The sequence below is a fragment of the Mirounga leonina genome, unplaced genomic scaffold, assembly GCF_011800145.1.
Source record: "Mirounga leonina isolate KUSES-001 unplaced genomic scaffold, KU_Mleo_1.0 Mir_357, whole genome shotgun sequence".
Taxonomy (NCBI): domain Eukaryota; kingdom Metazoa; phylum Chordata; class Mammalia; order Carnivora; family Phocidae; genus Mirounga; species Mirounga leonina.
Window position 1 is genome coordinate 11,000,562 of NW_023270702.1, and position 22,311 is coordinate 11,022,872.

At 45.0% G+C, this 22,311-nt stretch overlaps 1 protein-coding gene across 1 annotated transcript; it reads right to left on the reverse strand.

The window, feature by feature from the left end:
• Positions 1-507: 507 nt before the first annotated feature.
• NEUROG2 (neurogenin 2) lies at positions 508-1,520 on the reverse strand. Its single transcript, XM_035030142.1, has one exon. It carries the CDS (start codon positions 1,327-1,329, stop codon positions 508-510), a length of 822 nt encoding a protein of 273 aa, XP_034886033.1. The 5' UTR covers positions 1,330-1,520.
• Between the last annotated feature and the right edge of the window lie 20,791 nt (positions 1,521-22,311).

Here is a 22,311-nt window from a genome sequence, read left to right on the forward strand (position 1 = left end):
TAATATTATTACCGGTAAAATCATTCAGATGCTAAGATACATTTGTTTCTACTCGACATTAACATCTCTATGTAGAAGCAAAGGTGAAGAGATCGGAGGAACCAGTTGCATTTCCCCTGGGAGATTCACACGAACCGCTCCGAGTCCCCCTGGTGTTACAGAGAGGGGGAGGAGCGTCAGTCCACTCTGCAAACTCTTTAGACAGGCCACCTTCATCGCTTCCCAGCATCTTTTTAGCCTTAAGAAACGCCCCCAAAATTCTACCATCCTCTTTGACAATAAGCTCCATTACACCGTCAATAAATTAGAGACCGTCTGAAGGAAGGAAACACTTAGCCAGGGAATGCAGCAAACAACCCAGGATTCAGAACGGCTACATCTGCCCCGTGAAGTGAGATGGTTTCCAGGGCATAGAAGTGGGGACAGGAGAGGGGTGGGAGGAGGGCTTGGTCAGGGACAGGAACGGGAACCCACTAAGGCCTGGCGCGGGTAGCAAGGATGGCAGTTCTAGATACAGTCCCTGACTATGGGGAGGTGAGGTGCGTAGCGGTGCTTGTCGGGAGGTGGGGGCTGCCAATAGTCCATGTCAGACCCCGCCGGGCTGGCAGGAGATAAAGTGCAGCTGTAAGGGGACGTGGAGTTGGAGGACGCCGAGGACGACGGCGCTGGGCTGTTGGTGCAGCTCCAGGTGGAGGCAGGCGACGGGCTGTCTCCGCTGCTGCTCAGGGAGGCGCTAGCGCCTCCCGGGCTCAGCAACACGGTCTCGGAAAAGAGCGCCCCCGGCAGGCCTCCGCCGCCACCCCCGCAATGGTCCGCCAGGCGCAGGGTCTCGGTGAGCGCCCAGATATAATTGTGGGCGAAGCGCAGGGTCTCGATCTTGGTGAGCTTGGCGTCCTCGGGGAACGTGGGGAGTACCTCGCGCAGCGCGTCCAGCGCCGCATTGAGGTTGTGCATGCGGTTGCGCTCACGGTTGTTGGCCTTCAGTCTACGGGTCTTCTTGATGCGCTGCACCGTCTCGGCCGTCTTGGCGCCGCGGGAAACGGCCCGCGCCCTGGAGGGGCGCCGCTTACTGCACTCGTGCACCAGACCCAGCAGCCGCGCAGGCCGGCAGCCCTCGGCTCCCGCCGGCGAGCCGCCCAGCGCCCCCGGCCGCGCCTCGGCCCCACGCGGCCCGCGCGCCCCGCCCGCCGCGCCCAGCTCCTCCTCTTCCTCCTCGTCCGCGCTGGAAGACAGCGGGGTGAGGGCCGCCGAGGCGGGGGAGGCCGAGCCGAGCAGCACCAGCACGTCCTCTTCCTCCTTCACCTCCAACGTCTCGGATTTGACAAACATCCTACCGAAGAGAGCGGGGAGGGAGAAAGAACCAAACGCGATGTAAATACAGAGGCCGAGGCACGTTCTCGGTGTCCGCGGGCAGTACTCCTGCGCGCACCCGCCAGGACTGGTTCGGAACCGCGCCAAGGAAGAACGTACTTAGGGAGGAAACCCCGCCAGTGCTCTCCAAGCTCAGGAGAGCCCCTGGTTCTGACCCCGCCGCCAGCCAGCCAACCGGGCCCCGCCCTCGGCGGGCTGACCTCAAGGCTGTGTACCGCGCGGAGAGGGGCTACGGCCCCCGGGACGAAGATTCCACGCGAGCAAAGGGCGTTCGGACGTGGTGCAACGGGGTGCCGGAAACACCCTTGCAAGTTAGAAGCCACAGGGCGGATACTTACGTCGTTGCTCCCTAAATGCGTCTCGGCGTCGCTATTATTTGGGCGTGTGCTGCGATTCTCCGCGCTGCCGGGAGCGCAGCGCTGCGTCCTTCTCGGCGCTTGAAAACAGCGGCTCTGGCGCGGCTCCGCGGGGGACCAATCCGGCGGGCGGGTTTGCCAAGAGCCCCGGCGGCCGCGGCGATCCGCCCGGGTCTCGTGTGTTGTGGTGGTGGTGCGTGTCTGTCTGTCAGTCAGTCCTCGGCCGTGCGGCTCCTGGCACGCGACTCCCGGGCACTCCAGTTAAAGCGAAGCTGCTTGTGGTTCAGTGGCTGCGTGTCTGGCACACGACTCTCCTTAAAACCCCTTATATATCACCAAGAAAACAATCAGATCTGCCCCCGGGGCCCCCACCTCCCCCCCACCCCCGGCCGCCGCCTCCTCCTCCCCCTGTGCCGACCCCCCCTTCTCCCCCGCTCTTCCCTCCCCCCGGCTTATTCTTTTCATTGCATTATCATCATTCATTTCTTTCTCTTTCTTCACCCACCTCCCCCCCTCCCCGGCCCTGCCATCCATCCTCCTCCTCCCATCGCCCCCGCCTCTTTTCCCCCTTTATCTAATCAGCATAAAATGGTTCTAAAGCTCCTGTCGGAGCTCGAGGCTGCGGTCGGAGCGGCTGAAGCCGCGGTGGCGGCTTCAGCTCAAGCTGCGGCTGTTGTCGCCGCCGCTGCCCATTGTGATTGGTGGCTCGCGCTCGGCTGGAGCGTGCCGCTAATTTATTAATGAATGGAGGTCGCGAGGCGCAGCTGGCCAATCAGGGCGCCCCGGACTCCGGGAGGCCTGCGAGCCACGCGCACCGGAGCCCGCTCCCTTTCAGCCGCTCATTAGGGGCCGGGGCGCCGGGGGCCTTTGGGGAGACCGAGGCTACCGCCCCCGCCCCCATCCTTGCGGCCGCACGCCCCCCCCCCCCCGCCCCAGCCCTGGCGCGCGCGCCCGCACAGTACCCGCCGCTGCCCGGCCTCTCAGCTCCCGGACGTCGGGATCCGAGGAATTAGTTAATGGGGGTCAGAATGCCGGCGAAAGCAGCTACGCTCTGGTGCCGCCCGGCGTCTCTTGGCAAAGGCTCTTAGGAGCTGCATCAAATAGTAAATGGTTTCAAAAACGCAGTCATTTGGTTAAGGGAGGAATATGTGGTAGGGGTGGCGCGTTGTGGGCACCTGGTGGGCAAGCGTGTTTAGGTTGCAGAGAGACTGGCGTGCGAGGGTGAAGGAAGAGGACCTTGGCGGGTTCGTCGAGGCGTCTCCTAGAAGGAGAGACAGCGAGGGGGGGAGCGGTTGATGGGCTTTTTGCGGACGTGAGAATAAAAGCGCTCACGTGTTGGAGCTAAAAGGGCTCTCCTCATTTTACCTGTGACAAACAATCTCCGGGAACTGACACAGGTTTTGTTTGTTTTGTTTTATTTTTCGGGTTAACCCCAGTTTACCGCGGGGCCAGACAACCAGGTGACTTCCTGCGACGGTGGCAGCGAGCGGAGTGGGAGGAGCGGCCGACGGGCAGCTCCCGCGGGCGCCTGGGCTACGCTGACATTTCCGTGACCTCTGCTCCGCGCTGGGGGGCGTTGTAGGGACAAGGGGCCCGTCCTCCCCATACTCCCGGCTTTTCAACGGGAAAATAGAGCTGAGGGTGACTGGACTTCGGGGGAAGCTTGTTCTGCATTGCTCGTCAGCCCTCCCTCTCCTCCTCCTCCTCACGCTCATGCCCACCCTGTTGTCGACGTGGCTGACTTTTCTTAGAGACAGAAGCAGAGCCCCCAGAAGTGTGTACTGGGCCGAGCATTAGACTATGCATGAGTAGTGGCGGTGGATCTGGACTCCGGTAGATAGGAGAGTCTCCCTTAAGATCCCTTCGGCAAACTAAGTTTCAGCAAGGAGCATTTGGAATGTTGGGAGTTGAAAAGTGGCAAGAGAAAAAGATAATTGTCTGCAGGTCTCTGTCTCATTCAGTTTGTAGGAATTGGGGGAAAAGTTTATTTCAGAGAAGGGCACGATGAAAGTGGTTGTTAGTGTTTTGGCATGGTTTTAATTTCAAATTTTCTGCAGAGAGTAAGCAGGATTGGAAGGCACAAAGGAAAGAAAATGGAAACTAGAATCCCACGAAAGAGACTTTTGCCCGCTTCAGCTCTCTCCAAACTCCAGACTTCCTTCTGTCTCGAAATGATTTTAAGACTGCCACGATTTTCACTTTGCTCACTGATATTTGTGTTTTGCCTCTCCTCCCTTTTGAAAAACAAGTTCCCTAAATTTAAAAGCATTATTTCCCCAGGTTACCTCCTCCATCTTTTCCGAGCAGCTTGATTTCATTTGTGAGAAGTGCAAAAATTTATAAAGAAAGGAGAGACACTTTCGGTCTCCAAAATACAGTATCTGCCTCTCTCACACTTCTTTGGGTCTCTGGTTCTATATCATGAACCTGCAGAATCAGAACTTCATGAAAGAGTTGGATCAAGCAGAAGATCTATCCATAGTAAAAGTTACCAGAAGTGCTTACCATGGTTGCATGTAAGCATTATTTTCCAGGTGATGATCACTGATACCAAACAAACAAGTAAATACTCTTCACAGTCCCCCTAAAAGAAAGCCTTCAAGTCTTGGCTAGCAGGTCGAGACTGAAGGAACACAGGAACACTGCAGTGGATGCAAGATTTTGGGGTTAATTTGAATGGGACAGGGGATGAGAAAGCTGGGTTCTGAGGGAATGATCAAAGACTGCCAGAAATAAATACTGGAATGATTGGAGGAACCTGGAGTGTCAGTCTGTAGATAGCTACATCTCACACAGGAGTTGCCTACAAAGACAGACAAGCCAATAGACTAATAGAAAGCAAGAAGGGTTTATTTTAGTATCAGTAGAACGGTACCTCTTCGGACCAGTTGTTTTAAAATTTCAGTTTGGCTAGAAGTACTGGGTTCATCTGATGATAAAATATATTGGGGGGGAAGAACAGAAGCAGAAACCAGTTAAGAAGAGGCTTTTAAAGGAAAGCCTGATCAGTCTTGTATAACTCTAAACAGACACAGAGATCAAGCTGGGTCTAATGCTTAGTGCTAGTGAAACACACAATGGATTTCTTTAGTTGATTGTTAACAGCATTTGGGTGTCTGACTCCCCAGTTGTTATGTTCTCCCAGGATTTTATGTTTTTATGATGCACCGAAAGGGTACATGCTTTCTCTTGTCAAAATCCAAACTTTCTATACTGTCTGTAAGAAGTGAATAATGCATATTTAGGTGTGTCCTCTGCAGATATTTAGTAAAGGTAAAATATTATTAGGGTAAATTTCACATTTCTGATTCCAGAAATTTTCTTTAAAAGAAAAAATTGTGCCAAGAAACTTCAGGTTGTGTACATGTTCAAACACTGACATCAGTCAACCTCCAATCTATGTAAATATAAAGATATCGTGGGCATTACAGAATTTTATCTTTGAAATAAGGGCTTCTTTGGGTGTATGCAGTGGTGTATGTTAGATTACTGTGCAAAGAACAAGAGTTTTAAAAAATCACCCTTTAGATCATCTTGGAATTCTAAGAATTTTGGTTGTATGTTTGTATTATAGCTTTCGAGAGAAGCATCACTCAGTAGTAGAACACTGCTGGAAATATTTCCCACCATGAAGAATATTATTTTTAAAAAGAAAAGAAAAGAAACAACCCCAAGAACAGTCTAACAACGGTAGTGAAATTCAGAAGCCAAGCATTCACACTCAGTTGCAGAATTCTATTTGTTCAGCATTTTGCTCGGTTTTGCTGAAAGAAAGAAATTTCGATTTGTACTCAGATTTGCGAAGACGTGACCAACGCCAAATATCCTTAGCTGGACTCTTCTAGCACTCTTAACTTAAATAAATTCAAGAGGCACTTGTGTGGTCTAAAAGATTGTCCAGATGAAACGAAGCTGAAATATTATGCAAAGGGGGAGGGGAGCGCGTGAATAGCATCAGTGAGGATGGTGACCGAGGGCCGCTCCTGTCCACTGCGTGAACTGTCCTGAAGGGTCAAACTGTTCATCTTCAGCCCCTCTTTCAGTGTGCAATCCTACTTTAAGAGAACAAAAGCTCAAAGCAGGCAGTTATCAAGAAATGGGAACACAATGATTTAAACTCATCCCTAAGCCTTCGAAAGAAAAGGGGTCGAATGCTTGTAGCCAGAGAAAAGTGAAGTAAGGGGAGGGGTGAAAAGGTGGAGATCTTTAGAAAGTCTTTGTTGCTTCTAAGAAGCTTGAACTTTGAGGCCACCCAAAAGCCCTAAAGTTTAGGGTAGGTGTTGCTGTGGGGCCATAGGCTACATCCCATCCACACTTTGACCTCACAAGTGGCCAAAGAGGACAAATGGTCTCCTCCCCAAACTCTTGCTGCGGCAGGTGAATGGGGTAGTGGGGGGTGGGGAGGCCGCGAAGTGGGGTGCTTTTCCCAGAGAGTGCAAGAGGAAAAGTTTGCCTGCGCAGCGAGCCTGTCCCCCAGTTCCCGGTAAATCACCCTTCTTGCACGGAGAGGGTGCATCTACTCTCTGCTAAAAGGACAGGATGACGTGCCTGCCAAGGGGGTTTTTGTACCCTACGTCCTGATCCTCCGAGGGAGCTCTCAGAAAGGCGGAAAGATGGCGAGAACAAGTTAGCCAATCCTGAACATCCTTAGTTCTTCCCTGGGGGGCTACAAACGCAGTTTCCAGAGCCGGGGGAGCCGGACCGGGAGAGAGTAGCTTTCCCAGCCGAGGACTCCTCGCAATCAATGCCGGAGTTCGTTATTTGTGATGACAAGCGCTGGGAGCTAGTGTGAGCTCGGATTTTTTGGCGGTCCCCTTCCGGGGAGTCAAGGAAGCCCGGAGAAATAGCTATGTAAACTCACGCCCCACTTCGTCCCGGACCCCTGCACGGAATTCTCCGCCTCCCCTGGTTTTCCCCCTCGGATCCCGTCCGGGGAGGTTTCCGCATCAACCTAGTCCGGGAGAGGCGCGAGCTTCACCGCGCCAGCCCTTCCCCCTTGCCAGCCCTTCCCCCTTTCGTATGCTGGTAGCCGCGGAGACATCCACGAGACGAGATGCAAGGCAAGGAAGATCATCCCCTTGCCCCGAAGCCCCATTGCCGAGATCCTTGCCCCAAGCCCGCACAAAGTGCTTTGGTGTCTCAAACCAAATATTCAGGAAACCGAGCTTGACGCACAAGGTCGTTTTGATGGTGGCGAAATCTGCCCAGCAAGTGCTGGGAGGCTCCCTTTCTTCTGCCCCGACCCTAACCTCTCCCCACCCGCTCTGGAAAGGCAGCGCCCTGCAGGCTTCTCTTCACCCCTGATGCGACCCAAGTGCCCCTCTTCTTTCCCAGGGAGGAAAGAAATCACTGTTAGAAGATTTTGCCAATCCCCGCCAGCTTTCTGATTGTTTTCCTCAGGTAAGGGGAAAAGAACAGCCGGCGCGTGAATGGGGGCCTGGGGGCCCACTAGTGAAAGAAGGCTCCCCCACCCTAGTCCTCTGTGCCTGCAAAAAGGGACATTGGCTATCCAGGGGAAAGTGCAAGAAAGAGAGCACTAATCGCTGAACCAGGAGACAAACACGATTACCAGCTCCGAGCCTTGAGTCAGAAAGTCTCATAGACTTTAAGATGTTAATCCCCAGCATAATCCTTCCTTTGGCGTGTAGGAATAGTGCAGCCACAAGAGTTGTTTTGTTATTTATATTGGCGTTTAATAAAACTCAGCCAGTGGTGAATGGGCTGCCCACTCTCCAATGGTAATTAATTCCCTATTTCAGTGACCCAATTGTCCTGGGACAGAGCGTTGGGCCCGTCCCGGTGCCCCGGTCCCCCTTTGTGCGGATACACGGCCCTCGTGCTTCAACAGCTATGGAAACTCATTCTTTTGATGTCATTCAAGGAGTTTTCCTTGGGCATCTTCTAAACTTCAAGGACCCTTTTCTTTCTCCGTTGCATGAAAAGCAGTGCGAGCTTGACCACCTCTGTAGAATTTAATGATTTGGTGAAAGGGCCCTTTGGGGTTTGTATAAGGAGTTAGACTGAGAGAAAGGAAATTTGGCAGCCTCCTCCCCAGCCCGGACAGTACCGAACCTGGAAAACACAAAACTTATTCAGAGCAATGGATAAAGATCTGAAAGCTGATTTTTTCCCCCTCTAATTTCCCCGCTAAAGAAAAAACAGCCCCCACCCCCAACACCGAATTCTCTTCTGGAAAGAAATGTATTCTTTATTGTTGCTGATAGAGATTAAAAGGGTGAGATTGCGGTAAATATATTTGAATCTTTAGGAGAGACGTTTCTTTAATCGTATCTTTGGGGAATAGGATATCAACTTCCCACTTTAACTCATTCATTCAATCATCCTTCCTTCCTGCGTTCAAAATATACTTAACGGGCACCCAATGTGTGCCAAGCACTGTATCAACCTCTGGGAACAATGCGGCACCCAGGATAGACGCGATTCCTACACCATAAAGCTTGCATTCGAATTAGTAGGTAAAAGAGAAAAAAAATTACATAAATCAGGAAACCGTGTGTTATGTAGAGAGTAAGACAGGGTAATAGGGTCGGGAGAGAGCGAGACTACGTTTTGTCTGTTTTTCAGAGACACCAAGTATACTTTAGATCCCAAAACATTCGGGCTCGACCCTTGTAGCTGATGTTATTCATGCTTTCATACCCGCAAATATTTCTCGCGCGCCCACCGTGTGCCAGGCGCCGTGCGAGACGCGGAGTATCCACGGCGAGCGAACCAGACAGCTGCGGCAGGCTCGGTGGTTGGTCACGTCGGTGCGATAATGCCACCGCTGACACCGCGCTCCGCCGAGCGGCGACGGCCGGGGCTCCAGGCCGGGAGGGGGCGGCCGCGGCGCGCCCGGGCAGCGCTCCCTGCACAAGTAGCTCTTCTATGTCTTTATACGCACTTCCAAAAAAACTTCGCAAGTCACAGAAACAATACAGAATTCAACTAAGAAAATACAGAGTGAACCATATGGCCTGGGTGGCTCGAGTCGGCTGCATTTTCCTCCAAACAAAGAAGGGATTGAGAGTTGAAGGAAAGGAGAAAAAAACCAACTTTCCGGCTGATGAAGCTGTTGTCTGGAGGCAATGATCCCAAATCTGAAGGCTTTATTCCGGCTCCGACGGAGACGTGATATGTCATATGATTAGCATCTTTCATATTTACAAGAGTGGTATGGGCTGCCAGTCTTGAGAGAAAGGCCAGAGAAAGAAGGGGGCATATGCTGAAATGGATTTTGCATTTGAAAGAGAGAAAGGAGATCGGATAAATACACTTAAACGAGGATTTCGTTTTACTCCTGTTGAGTTCTAATGGATTGTTGATTGAGATTTTAGGGGCCTGGAACCGAGGTGTCAGCAGTAATTTAAAGAAGGCATTCAGTCCCCCAGCGCCTCTTTTCTCCATTTCCCCCTCGCACCCCTCCCACCGTCTCTCATTTACGCCTTCAAGCAGTACCCGGACGGAGAAGGCTTTTAAAACAAAACACAAAACAGGATCTCACGCGAGGGCGATATCCGAGGGAACCCGAACGCTGATGGGTTTGGAGGAGGCGCCCCCTACCGCCGGCCGCGCCCCCGGGGGTCATGTTCCCTTCCTGACACACGTAGAGTTAGCAAGTCCCGCAGCTGGTCCGGGAGAGCTGGGTGCGCGGCGAGGTCCTGGCGCCCCCTGGCGGGACCACGGGGGACTACGACGGGGTCCCGGGGTCCGCCGGCGGCAAACAAGACTTTGGGCTGGCCATCACTTAGCAGTTTCTGCCGGCACACCCTCTAGAGCCTTCCATCTGGACTCGTATTACAAACGCATGGTACCGGCTGCTTCTAACCGTCAGACCCAAAAGCGTCAGTGGTGTGGGCCTCTGAGCCGAAATAAACATACAAGACACCACCCCCCCCCCCCAGCAGTTCCGATAGCAGCCAAGTTTGAGACCAAGGAGGCCTAGGCCCCAAGACTTTTGTTTTGAGGATTTCTCTATTCAACAGCTAGAAATGATGCCAAGATGCAATAGACTAAGGAAAAGGCTTGGGTTCCAGACTGTTAAAAGGACTTCATATGCACTTACCAGGCATACATTGTGTCTGTATATTATGTAATGTGTGTAGATGAATGTTTCTCCTCACACTCACAGAACCACTTGCCAGATTCCTTCTCAGATTGCTTGTCGTTCCTCTGGTATATGTTTTTTTCTTTCCAATTGCTATTCGAAACACATTTTAGCCAGATATCAGACATGTTGGGAGAAGGGGCAATGAGGCACATAGGGCCAGTTGCCTTAAGCCTCATTCTCTGTATTCAGGTGCCCAAATTATTTCTGCTCCCCATTTTTATTTCTTTACCACTAAAATTTACTTGTCCTTACCTTTTTCAGGCAAATTGTACATTCCCAAGTGTCAAAGATACTTTTATACTTTTAGCACTTCACCCGTGAATCTTTTAAGCTTGCCCATACTTACCAATAGGAGTCTAACAATATATTTCACAATAATGAAATATCATGCAGACTTTATAATATTTTTGGCAGATATTTAATCTTTAAAATCATGATGTAATGCTTAGTATGACTCCAATTTGTAGACAATATGTATATCTGGATAATTGCAGGGAAATAATAAACACATACATCCTGGAGAGAAAAATATTTATAGAGCATTTTTTTTTTTTTTTTTTTTTTTTTGCCATTGGGTAGTGTTTTCTTCTTTGTGTTTTCCAGGTAAATTTGGGAACACTTATAATCAGAAATTATTATTTACCAGCAACTGGCCTTCTGGAGGCCACCTTTGTCTTTTGTAGTCTTTGTCAAAGATGGAAAATAAATTTCAGATGAGAGCTCTCTGAAGTGGGCTGAAGTGGGGTGAGTTATATCATAGAAGTCCTCCACAGTTAAAGTTAAGGACCAAGCAGATGGACCATTTGGGTTGATATGGGCTTCTGTAACTTGAAAACTGACGTTTAAAACTTGTTCTTGAACTACAATGTAAACATTGTTGTGTAGAACAGAAACATTTAATGCTAATTTCAGTATTTTTGTAAATCACAACTCTTGGGGTTGGACAGAGAAAGGAAATCTCCTTGATGCTATTATTTTCTGTATTCTGGGTAAATAACATCTAATTTTCCCAAAGAGAGGAGATCTCATCATAGATAAGGTTTTGATAGATAGCTAAAGAAAGATATTTTACCCATGTCTCAAATATATCCCCCTTTTAAATAACACTGGTTAACAGAAAATTCTTTGTGTCTAATCTTTCTTAAATGTATTTCTTCTTGACCTGTTCTCAGTAGTGATTAAAAATTTTCTTCCTCTCTCATTCTATGCTTGAAAATACAGCATTTAGTGCTTCTATTTTAAAAATAATCAGGATCTAGAAATTGTTTAATTCTGAGTTTTGCTTTCCTATGCTTTTAGGGTTTTGGCTTTCTCTGTTGTCAGAACCCATCTTTACCCTGAAGGAGGCTACTGTGGGTTTCTATTTTACTTTGCATTTTTATAGCACCAATCACCACACTGAAACTATGTTGTGTTATTGTCCAGGCATGAGGCAGCAGGATTGAGAATAAGAGAAAGGAAAGGATTTGCAAGAGGAAAATAGCATTCCTCTCAGCAAATTCTCTTTTTCTCCAAGGTTTTTTTAAGGCTTTGAGAGTTCATTTTTTTCTTGAAGGAAGAAAAAGAATAATGTCACAATTCAATATTGAGCAGAAAAATCAAGAGATACTTTCTAAATTTTTTTTTATGGTATATGTGTGCTAAGAAATTTCTGAAAAAGAAAATAAAACTTGTTTTTAAGTTTCCCAGCTGCATAGATCTAATATGCCCCTAAAAATTGGAGGAAAATATAGTTTATTATTTGCATGAATCTGATGACCTCTCTATCCTTATGCTTCAAATTATTTGAGCTATACTGGATTTGAGATCAACACTTTCTCAGAAAATGAGACATTAGAAGGCTTAAAGGAATATGTTTTAGGGCTAACTGCATTGTTCCTTAGGATAAATTGCTAGCTACTCCCGAAGAATCACATAGTGTTTGGTTTCTTCTCTGAATGGCCCCAGGTCTCATGAAATAGGCATCAACAGTGCTTACCTTCCCCCATAGTGATGCTTGGAAACAATTCTTTTGTTCAAAATAAGCTAATTAAGGAGTAGTGTCTTATTAAAATAGCAGCTTTTTCCTTCCCTCTTATCCCAAAAGCTCAAAGTGATTTTTCTTCTTCTCATAAAATAGGAATGGTAAGACATACAGACTTTTGGGGTGCCTGGGTAGCTCAGTCAATTAAGCCTCCAACTCGATTTCAGCTCAGGTCATGATCCAGGGTGTGGGATCAAACCCCATGTTGGGCTCCATGCTGGGTGTGGAGCCTGCTTAAGATTGTCTCTCTCCCTCTCCCTCTACCCATCACCCCCTCTCTCCCTCTCTAAAAAAATAAAAATAAAAATTTGGCCAAGAAAGAATACCTAGTGATTTCAATCACAATTTGGCAATTGGCAATTTATGGAGAAATAAATCTAACTAGAGAACACAGAGTAAATTTAATCATTGTAGAGAATCAAGTCAAAATTTAAGTTAACATAGCATTCACAGAGATGAGGACTGTTAGTCACTTTTTCCTCCTCTTTCTTTTCGTTAATCAATATTGATTACATGGTACATAGCTCATAGCTGTGCCAAGGCTGTGTCAGATCAATATCAGTGATCTTAACAAAAATGTCTTCTAAAAGAATGATTTCTTTTGCAGTTTTTTCTCCATTTTGTCTTTCCCCATATTTTTAGGTTGCAGTGAACAGCCCAAAGAGACAGTGTTTTCTGGCTGATACCTGATGGAAACTGAGAAATTAGAAAATACTTCTTGTAGAAGGGAGGCAGACTTACAATGAACCAGGCACTGTACCAGGTAGCAACTTGCAATCTATTATTTCATTTCACTCTCACACAAATCCCAAGGAGGACATTATTGTTGTGACCATTTTCACAAACAAGGAAACTATTGCCTAAGGGCACATATTAATTAAAGGTCAGGATCCCAGTCACAGAGTAGATCTGTCACACTGTTTATCCATACTTGAGGACTCCAAGCCTATGCCGTTTCCTTGAGAAATGAACAGAAGAAATATTTGAAACAATAATGACTGAAATTTCCCCCCAAATTAATATCAGACACCAAGCCACAGATCCAGAAACCTGAGAGAATACCAAGCAGGATAAATGCTCCACCCCCCCTGCCCAAAAAAACCCCCACATAGGCCTATCATTTTCAAATTACAGGAAATCAAAGAAAAAAATCCTAAAAGAAGCTGGGGTGGGGGGACACCTTACCTATAGAGGAACAAAGGTAAGAATTACAGCTGACTTCTCAGAAACCATGTAGGCAAGAGGGTGGAGTGAAGTATTTAAACTGTTGAGATAATTGGGGCACCTGAGTAGCTCAGTCAGTTGAGCTCCCGACTCCTGATTTCTGCTCAGGTCGTGATCTCAGGGTTGTGAGATTGAGCCCGCCCGGTATCAGGCTCCATGCTGGGTGTGGAGCCTGCTTAAGATTCTCTCCCTCTGCCACTCCCCGCCCCTGCTCTCTCTCTCTTAAAAAAAAAAAAAAAAAGTTGACACACAAAAAATCCCCACCCACCCAAAATTCTGTACCCTGAGAAGTTATCCTTCAAAAGTGAAGGAGAAAAAAAGACTTTCTCAGAAAAACAAAAATTGGAGGGTTTTTTGCCAGTAGACCTGCCTTATCAGAAATGTTAGAAGAAATTCTTTAGAGGGGCGCCTGGGTGGCTCAGTTGATTAAGCGACTGCCTTCGGCTCAGGTCATGATCCTGGAGTCCTGGGATTGAGTCCCACGTCAGGCTCCCTGCTCAGTGGAGGGGTCTGCTTCTCCCTCTGGCCCTCCCCCCTCTCATGCTCTCTCATCCTCTCTCTCTCAAATAAAATAAATAAAATCTTAAAAAAAAAAAAAGAAAAGAAATTCTTTAGAGAGAAGGAAAATTTAAAAAAAAAAGGCATGTGGCAAAATCCAATACTCATTCAGGATAAAAACCCCCAGTAAATTAGGAATAGAAAGGAACTTCGCCAACTTGATAAATGTTATCTACAAAAAACCTACAGCTAATAGCATATGTAATGGTGAGGAACTCAAAGTTTTCCCACTAAGATCAGGTATAAGGCAGGATATTTCCTCTCATCATTCCTTTTCAGCATCATACTGGAAGTTCTTAGTAATGCAATAAGGTAGGACTAGGAAATAAAAGGGACAGAAGTTAGGAAAGAAGATGTAAAACTATCTTTGTTCATAGATGATATGATTAATCTATGTAGAAAATCCAAAACAGTCCACAAAAATCTCCTAAAACTAATAAGCGATCATAGCAAGGTTGCCATTTACAAGGTTAATAAACAAATATTAATTGTTTTCCTATATAGCAACAATGAACAAGTGGACTCTGGAATTAAAAGCACAATACTATTTACATTTGCACCTGATTGAATGAGATACTTAGGTATGAATCTGTCAAAATAAACAATATATGAGGAAAACTACAAAGCTCTGAAGAACAAAATCAAATAACTAAATAAATATGTATTCCATCTTTATGCATAGGAAGACTCAATATTGTCAAGATGTCAGTTCTTCCCACCTTGACCTACCAATCCAGTGTAACCCCAATCAAAATCCCAACAAATTATTTTATGGATATCGACAAACTGGTTCTAAGGTTTGTATTCAAGGCATAAGACCCAGAACAGCCAACACAATATTGAAGGAGAAGAACAAAATTGAAAGACTGATGCTACCAACTTCAAGGATTACTATAAAGTTTTAGTAATCAAGGCAGCATGGTATTGGTAAAAGAATAGACAAATAGACCAAAGGAACAGTGGGGCGCTTGGGTGGCTCAGTCGTTAAGCATCTGCCTTCGGCTCAGGTCATGATCCCAGGGTCCTGGGATCGAACCCCGCATCGGGGCTCTGCTCTGCGGGAAGCCTGCTTCTCCCTCTCCCACTCCCCCTGCTTGTGTTCCTCTCTCGCTGTGTCTCTCTGTCAAATAAATAAATAAATAAAATCTTAAAAAAAAAAAAAAAAGACCAAAGGAACAGAATAGAGAGTCCGGAAACAGACCCCTATAAATATAGTCTACTGATCTTTGACAATGGAGCCAAGGATAGTCTCTTGAACAAATGATGCTGGAACAACTGGACATGCACCTGCAAAAAAATGAATCTAGACACAGACCTTACACTCTCCATAAAACACTAAGCAAAGTGGATCATAGACCTAAATGTGAAATGCAAAACTATAAAACTCCTAGGAAAAAACATAGGAGAAAACCTAGAGAACCTTAGGTATGGTGATGCCTTTTTTGATACAACACCAAGGGTACTATCCATAAAAGAAATAGATGATAGGTTGTGCTTCATTAAAACTAAAAACTTCTGCACACACAAAAAGAAAAGATCAAGAGAATTAGAAGACAAGCCACAGACTGGGAGAAAGTATTTGCAAAAGACATATCTGATAAAGGACTATTGTCCCAAACATACAAAAATCTTAACACCTTGCCAAAGAGAATATACAGATGGCAAATAAGCATATGAAAAGATGCTCCACACCATATGTCACCAGGGAAATGTGAATTAAAACGAGATACCACTACACATCTATAAAATGGCCCAAATCCAGAACATCACCACCACCAAATGCTGGTTGGAATATGGAGCAACAAGGAACTCTCATTCATTGCTGTTGGGAATGCAAATTGGTATAGCTACTTTGGAAGATAGTTTGGTAGGTTTTTTTTTTAATATTTTATTTATTTATTTGAGAGAGAGAAAGAACGAGCAGTGGGGAGGGGTGGGGGCGGAGAGAGAGAGAGAGAAGCAGACTCCCTGCTGAGCAGGAAGCCAGATGTGGGGCTCAATCCCAGAACCCAGAGATCATGACCTGAGCTGAAGGCAAACACTTAACAGACTGAGCCACCCAGGCGCGCTCCAGTTTGGGTAGTTTCTTACAAAACTAAATATAGGGCAGTCTATGTGGCTCAGTTGGTTAAGCATCTGTCTTCCGCTCAAGTCATGATCTCTGGGCCCTGGGATTGAGCCCCACCTCAGGCTCCCTGCTCAGTGGCGAGACTGCTTCTCCCTCTCCCTTTGCCCCCACCCCCCGCTTGTGCTCTCTCATGTTCTTGCTCTCTCAAATAAGTAAAATCTTAAAACAACAACAACAACAACAATATACTCTTACTATATGATCCAGCAATCACACTGCTGGGTATTTACCCAAAGGAGTTGAAAACATGTTCAAACAAAAAACTGAACATGGATGTTTATAGCAGCTTTACTCATAATTGCTAAAACTTGGAAGTAACCAAGATGTCCTTCAGTAGGTGAAGGACTTGTAGTACATCCAGACAATGGAATATTATTCAATGCTAAAAAGAAATGAGCTATCAAGCCATGAAATGACATGGAGGAACCTTAAATGCATATTACGAAGTGAAAGAAGCCAATATGAAAAGTACATAATTATATGGCTCTAACCACATGACATTTTGGAAAAGGCAAAACTATAAAAAGATCAGTGGTTGCCAGGGGTGGGGAGATGAATAGGTAGAGCACAGAGGATTTTTAGGGCACTGTATATATTCTGTATGATAATGATGAATATATCATTATATTATTTGTCCAAACCCATAGAATTGGAACATACAACACCAAGAGTAAACCCTATGGTAAACTATAAACTTTGGGTGATTATGATATGTCCATGTAGGTTTATCCTTGGTAAAAAAAAAAAAAAATGTACCATCCTGGTGAGTGATATTGACAATGGGGGGAGGCTAGGCATGTGTGGGGCAGGAGGTATCTGGGAAATCTCTATACTACCTTCTCAATTTTGTTGTAAGCCTAACTGATCTAAAAAAATCCTTGAAAACAACAAAAGAGGGGTGCCTGACTGGCTCAGTCAGAAAAGCATGTGACTCTTGACCTTGGGGTTGTGGGTTTGAGCCTCACTTTGGGGGTAGAGATAAACAAATTTTTAAATTTTTAAAAAATAAATAAAACAACAAAATATAAATTCTAAGGACTCTCCTTGAGTGTAGGGAGAAAAAAGTCAAAGATATAGACAACATTAAGGATAAAATACTTAGAGGATCAGTCCAGGAGTCCATCATCTAACCAGCAAGTTTCAGAGAAAACAGAGAAAATACAGAAGATGAAATTATCTCAGATGTGAAGGACTGGTGAACAGATTTAAAACAACTACTGTATGTTCATAGAATATTACTCAGAATTAAAAGAGATGAAATGCTGATACACATAATAACATGGATATACCTCAAAAACATGTTGAGTAAAAAGAGTTGAAAGAGTAGATACTGTGTGAGTCGATTTATATGAAGTTTTAAGGCAGGCAAAACTAATCTGTAGTGACAGAGTAGATTAGTGGTAACCTTGAGTGGAGGAGGGATTGACTTCATGGGATTTTTGTATGTTAGGAAAATCATTCTAGTAGAAGAGTGACTGGAGAAATTGAGTTGAAGAGCTTATTAGGAACATGAACTTCTGGGCACATGGAATCTGTGAAATCAGTTATCATAAATGTGTTGTGGCACCCAGCGGCCCAGGTGTGAGAAATGGAAAGGATGTTTGGACTAATCAATCCATGGTTAGAGTTTTATCAGCTAGAAAAGAACTGCAGCAAAGAGTCAATGCACCAAGGCAGTTGAACATGATTAAACACAATGTTGTCTGGGCAGACAGGAAAAGATCAAAGGAGGCCGATAGATTGGCAGAACAGTAAGGAGTCAGGAGATGAGACATCATGATAAAGCCAGGAAGTACATGTTGGGGAAGTGAGGGAGAGGCTGTGGTCTGTGGCAGACTGGAGTAATTTAGGTTGATGACAAATCCCAGGCGATTTTTTTAAAAGTATAGACAACATGGAATGAACTCTAAGATAATCTTGTTCAGTGAAAAAGGCAAGGTACAAGAAAGTATGTATAGTAGACTACTGTGTAGAAGGGCAACACCATTGATATTTATTTACTTGTATGTTAGTAAAATATTTCTGGAAAGAAATATAAGAACCTTATAGTATTGGTTGACTCTGGGGAAGAAAACTGGGTAGCTGGGGGATACAAGAGGGAGGTAGTCTTTACACTCTATTCCCTTTTGTTCCTCTTAAATATTGAATCATGTGTATGTTATTACCTATTCAAAAATATATTTAAAAAGTAAACCAAAAAAGGAGAAAACATGATATAATGAATAAAAACAGAATACAAAGTGAGGTATGTATGCTTCAAGTATATAAATTAGGTATGTATATAAAACAAATACCAGAAGGTACGATAAATAAGCTCAGTTCGATCTGTTTAAAAACAGAAGAAAATGTTTAAAAAGAAGGAAAACACATCCCCTGGACATTCCAGATTTTCTATTATTCAATGGTTAAACACTGAGCACCTATTGTTCTGGTGCTGGTCGCAAATTAGAAATGCAAAATATGGTTCTGAAGAGCCACTGGCACTAAAGTTATGAATGTAGTTCCTTTGCAATATGTTCTTTATTCTATATTTAGTCCCGTATATTCAGTCAGCTTGCTTATAGAGTATGCCTGGCACATGAAAGTAAGTCTCTTACAACAATGTCTAGATTCAGCAATTACCTTCAAATGCTGTTCATTACACTTTGCCTGATGCCTTGATTTTATACTCATGTGATGTCTCCATGTGGGTCTGGAAGGACATCACTATCCATTCAAAACACTGGTAGGGCCTATGATACTTAAAAAGAGTCACAGACCAGTTGGAGATGTCATCTGGTTATACACACATGTGCACACAAACACACACACACCCCATCTGTGCTGAAAGACCTGGAATATTTTCATGCCTCAGAATTTGTCAACCATGGATCTTCCCTACTAGTTCCCTCCCTCCACGCACAACCAGCCCTCTATATCTCAATGCCTTACCTGGTCTTCAAAGATCTGGCCTCTACCTCACACACCAAAGCCTGATGCTGACTCTAGGGATAAAGAACCTGAGAATATAAGAAACCATGTATCTGAGCTCCCAATGTCATTATGGCCATGGTAGTTCTTGTTTATTTAGAAGCACACCCTCCAAAATAATGGTCAAAAAAGCCTGATTTTCTTACCTCAAGAATTCCGCCAAATTTCTTTATCAGGGAGAACTTTAGCTTTCCCCACATAGGGGCAGGGTGGTACGTATAACTAATTCACCTATACTCCATGCTTGGGCTGACAAATAAAACAAGCTGCACATATGTGTTCCAGAATATTGAACCAGGCTGCTCTCCATTGAATACAGGACCAGCCACAGAGTAGATGCTAAATGAATGCCCTGACTTCGACTGAGCCAAAGAATCCTTTCTATTCCCCAAAGCCACAAATCTATCATAATTCAGCCAATAAAATAAATGTACTCAAAATTTTCGTTTTAAAAGAGGTGCCCTAAGACTCTCACTTAGAAAGTCTTCTCTCTACTGGTTCTTTAACCTGAAAGTTGATCACTTCCTGATTTTTCACACACACAAACACACACACACCCTCATTTACTCTAGTATCAGGACCAGATTTGCCTGATTAGAAAGAATAGGAAGAAAAGTCAATAATTAAGAGACTAACAGAAGAGTTAAAAAAATATCAACCTAACTAATATCTCAGGATGAAAAAAACTCAGAGGCTTGCAGAGATATTTGGATTGTATTTTTCCTTTACTTTATAATCAACTCATGCTAATATAAACCAAAAACACAACTTGAGCTAAACACACATTTCACTCATGACTAATTACAAAGCAGGCATTTCAAATCAGCACTGAGCTAATGTTTTTAGAACAATTATTTAATTTTCAAGGTCCAATATCTGTCAAGTAAATCACCAATTTCCATTTCATTTTTATTTAATATAAAAAAATCAAATTAGTATAAAGCTATTTCACAGCTGCCTTTAAATTAAACCATAGTCAAGAGCAGGCAGCATTTGGGGTTCGCACTGGCATTGCCAAATCAAACATTCTTTTTGTTCAAATATTAAAGAACATTACTAAAAGATACACTTTACTGTGAAGGTTTTTTTTTTCTTAATATTTTTATTTATTTATTTAACAGAGAGAGACACAACTACAGAGGGAACACAAGCAAGGGGGGGTGGGAGAAGGAGAAGTAGGCTTCCCGCGGAACGGGGAGTCCGATGCGGGGCTCGATCCCAGGACTCTGGGACCATGACCTGAGCCAAAGGCAGATGCTTAACTGACTGAGCCACCCAGGTGCCCCTTTTACTGTGAAGTTTTAAGCTGGACTTCATAATCTCAGATTTTAACTTGTGATTTTTCACAAGTGACTCAAATACTGAAATGTATATTTCTAAGGACAGGGGTCAGCAGCAGAGCAGAATATGAAACATATACATTCTTTTTAAATCAAGTTTTGAAAATAATTTTTAGAATCACTAGCTCAGCTATTAAATCTTTTTGTTGATAATCAGTTTCTTGCATTAAGTAGCAAACTGGATCCTCTAGTAGCAATGTAGACCTTCAAAGAGAAATCAACAATTTCATTTCTCCACAGTTTGGATGAATGCTTAAAAGTGCAATTGCTGTCACAATCAATAACACATTTGGGACAAGATTTGGAGAATTATGAAACATTTTATTTGTTCACTGGCTCTACTTTTCTCCCAAACAAAGAAGAATAATTTATAGAAGTGGATTGGTCATTTTTTATTGTAAAATAATTCAAATTAGCAATTTTCTTCATCTTTAAAATGAGTATTTAGTGACTTGGGTCACTGACATATTTTTTGAGTTGGTAAAGACAAACACTTCATTGCTGTTAATTATAATCAAGTCCTTGCCATTCTTCCATATAGAATGAATAAATGTTACTTTGTTAATGTCTAAAATCATACAACAAATGGGTTAACTTATTAACATATATACATGATAGCAACGATTATCTCTGGTTAGTGGATCCCTAGGTGCTTTTTGTTTTCTATTGTATACTCTTCTGTATTTTCCAAACATTCTACAGAGAGAATGTATTCTTTTCATAATAAAAAATTTTTAGGGGTGACATCAACAAGATGGTGATATAGGTTGTTCCTGACTTTGCTCCCCCTCATATAAAGAACCGTTCAAGAATAAAACACCACTGAGAGAATCCTAGAACACAAAGGTAAGGCTGAAAGCACCCCCTGCACCACACAGAGCAAGACAGACTGCACTAGAAGACAAAGAAGTGGCTACATGTTGACCACAATGGCCCCTCCTCCAGGATAGCACACCACCACATGAAGAGGTTTCCTCTGAGCCTCTGGAGCTTCCAGAGGGAAAAAGAGACCTAGGAGGGAAAACCAGTCATCCCCAGCATTGTAGGTCACTTTAAGGGAGCTCCTACTCTGATCTCATACCACGGGGATTGCAGAGGAATCTGCAGGGCCCAGCCACTGGGAATCCGTGATCAAGGGGAGAGGGGCTTACAACAACCAGCACAACAACCAGAAGTGCCCAAGTCGTCATCTCAACCAGGGGTTTTGCTCATCTGTAGAACCAAGACCAGACCACACTCTGACCAGGGAACTCTACAGATTACAGATCTGCCTGATTTGGTTCCTCAGATGTGTTCTGCCAGCCCTAAAGCTGGGCTTGCCCCAAGCCCAGGCCAAGGAGCTGAATCACAGCCCCACCTGCTGTACAGTGTCTTCTGGCTCCATCTGACCAGAAGCGCGGACAACTACTCCTAGAATTGTGTGGTCCAGCAGCCAGAGCAGAGAAGTGGACAGGCAGAGCTGATGGCTCCCAGAACAAAGCCAGTGCTGGCAGTGGAGTGTCCCCACACTACACATAGGCAGAGGGATTAATTCATAGCCAATACTGAGGGTAATTCCTGGCACCTCCCAATGAGAGAAGCTGTTGAGAAAATTCAGAGTAGCCTGAAGTAGCCCCTCCCCCTCCCACCCAGACAAAGGAGCTTCAACATAGCCATATCCCTGTGAACAGTGTGTTTCGACCCCATCTCATTAGCAGGGATGGTGACAACTCCTGGAAACCCCTGGAAACTCTGTGGCCCAGCAACACTCAAACCAAAAAGTATGTAGCAGAGCCAACAGTTTGACAAGAAAACCCAGCGGCCCTGTTCAGTGAGGGAACTTGGGATGTTGGTTGGCTTGAATTAAGACAACAAACAAACAGCTTTAGCAGCTTTAAAGCTGGTTCTCCCACTGCATCTGGGCATCTAATTCTAGCCCCCTCATTGCTGAATACAGCCTTCAGCCCATCTGACCAGAGAACCTAACACACAGGAAACTACATAGTCCATTCAACAGCACTACTTACTCTGGCACTGGAACAGAGAGCACAGCCGAGGCTTCCCCCATCTGCAGAGAAAAACCAGTGGCCTCACCTGACCAGGGAATTCAGTGTACACTCTGGCCCGATTTGAGTCCCTAAACAATGAGCGGTATAGGGCCTGGCTCCTGTCCTGTTGCCCTGCTAGGGCAGGGAAGCTAACTCATAGCCCCATCCAGTAATGAATAGAACACTCAGTCTCAACCATGTAAT

What these genes read in the sequence shown, in the direction of transcription:
- NEUROG2 (XM_035030142.1), bottom strand. Translation starts at nt 1,329, where the DNA reads ATGTTTGTCAAATCCGAGACGTTGGAGGTGAAGGAGGAAGAGGACGTG.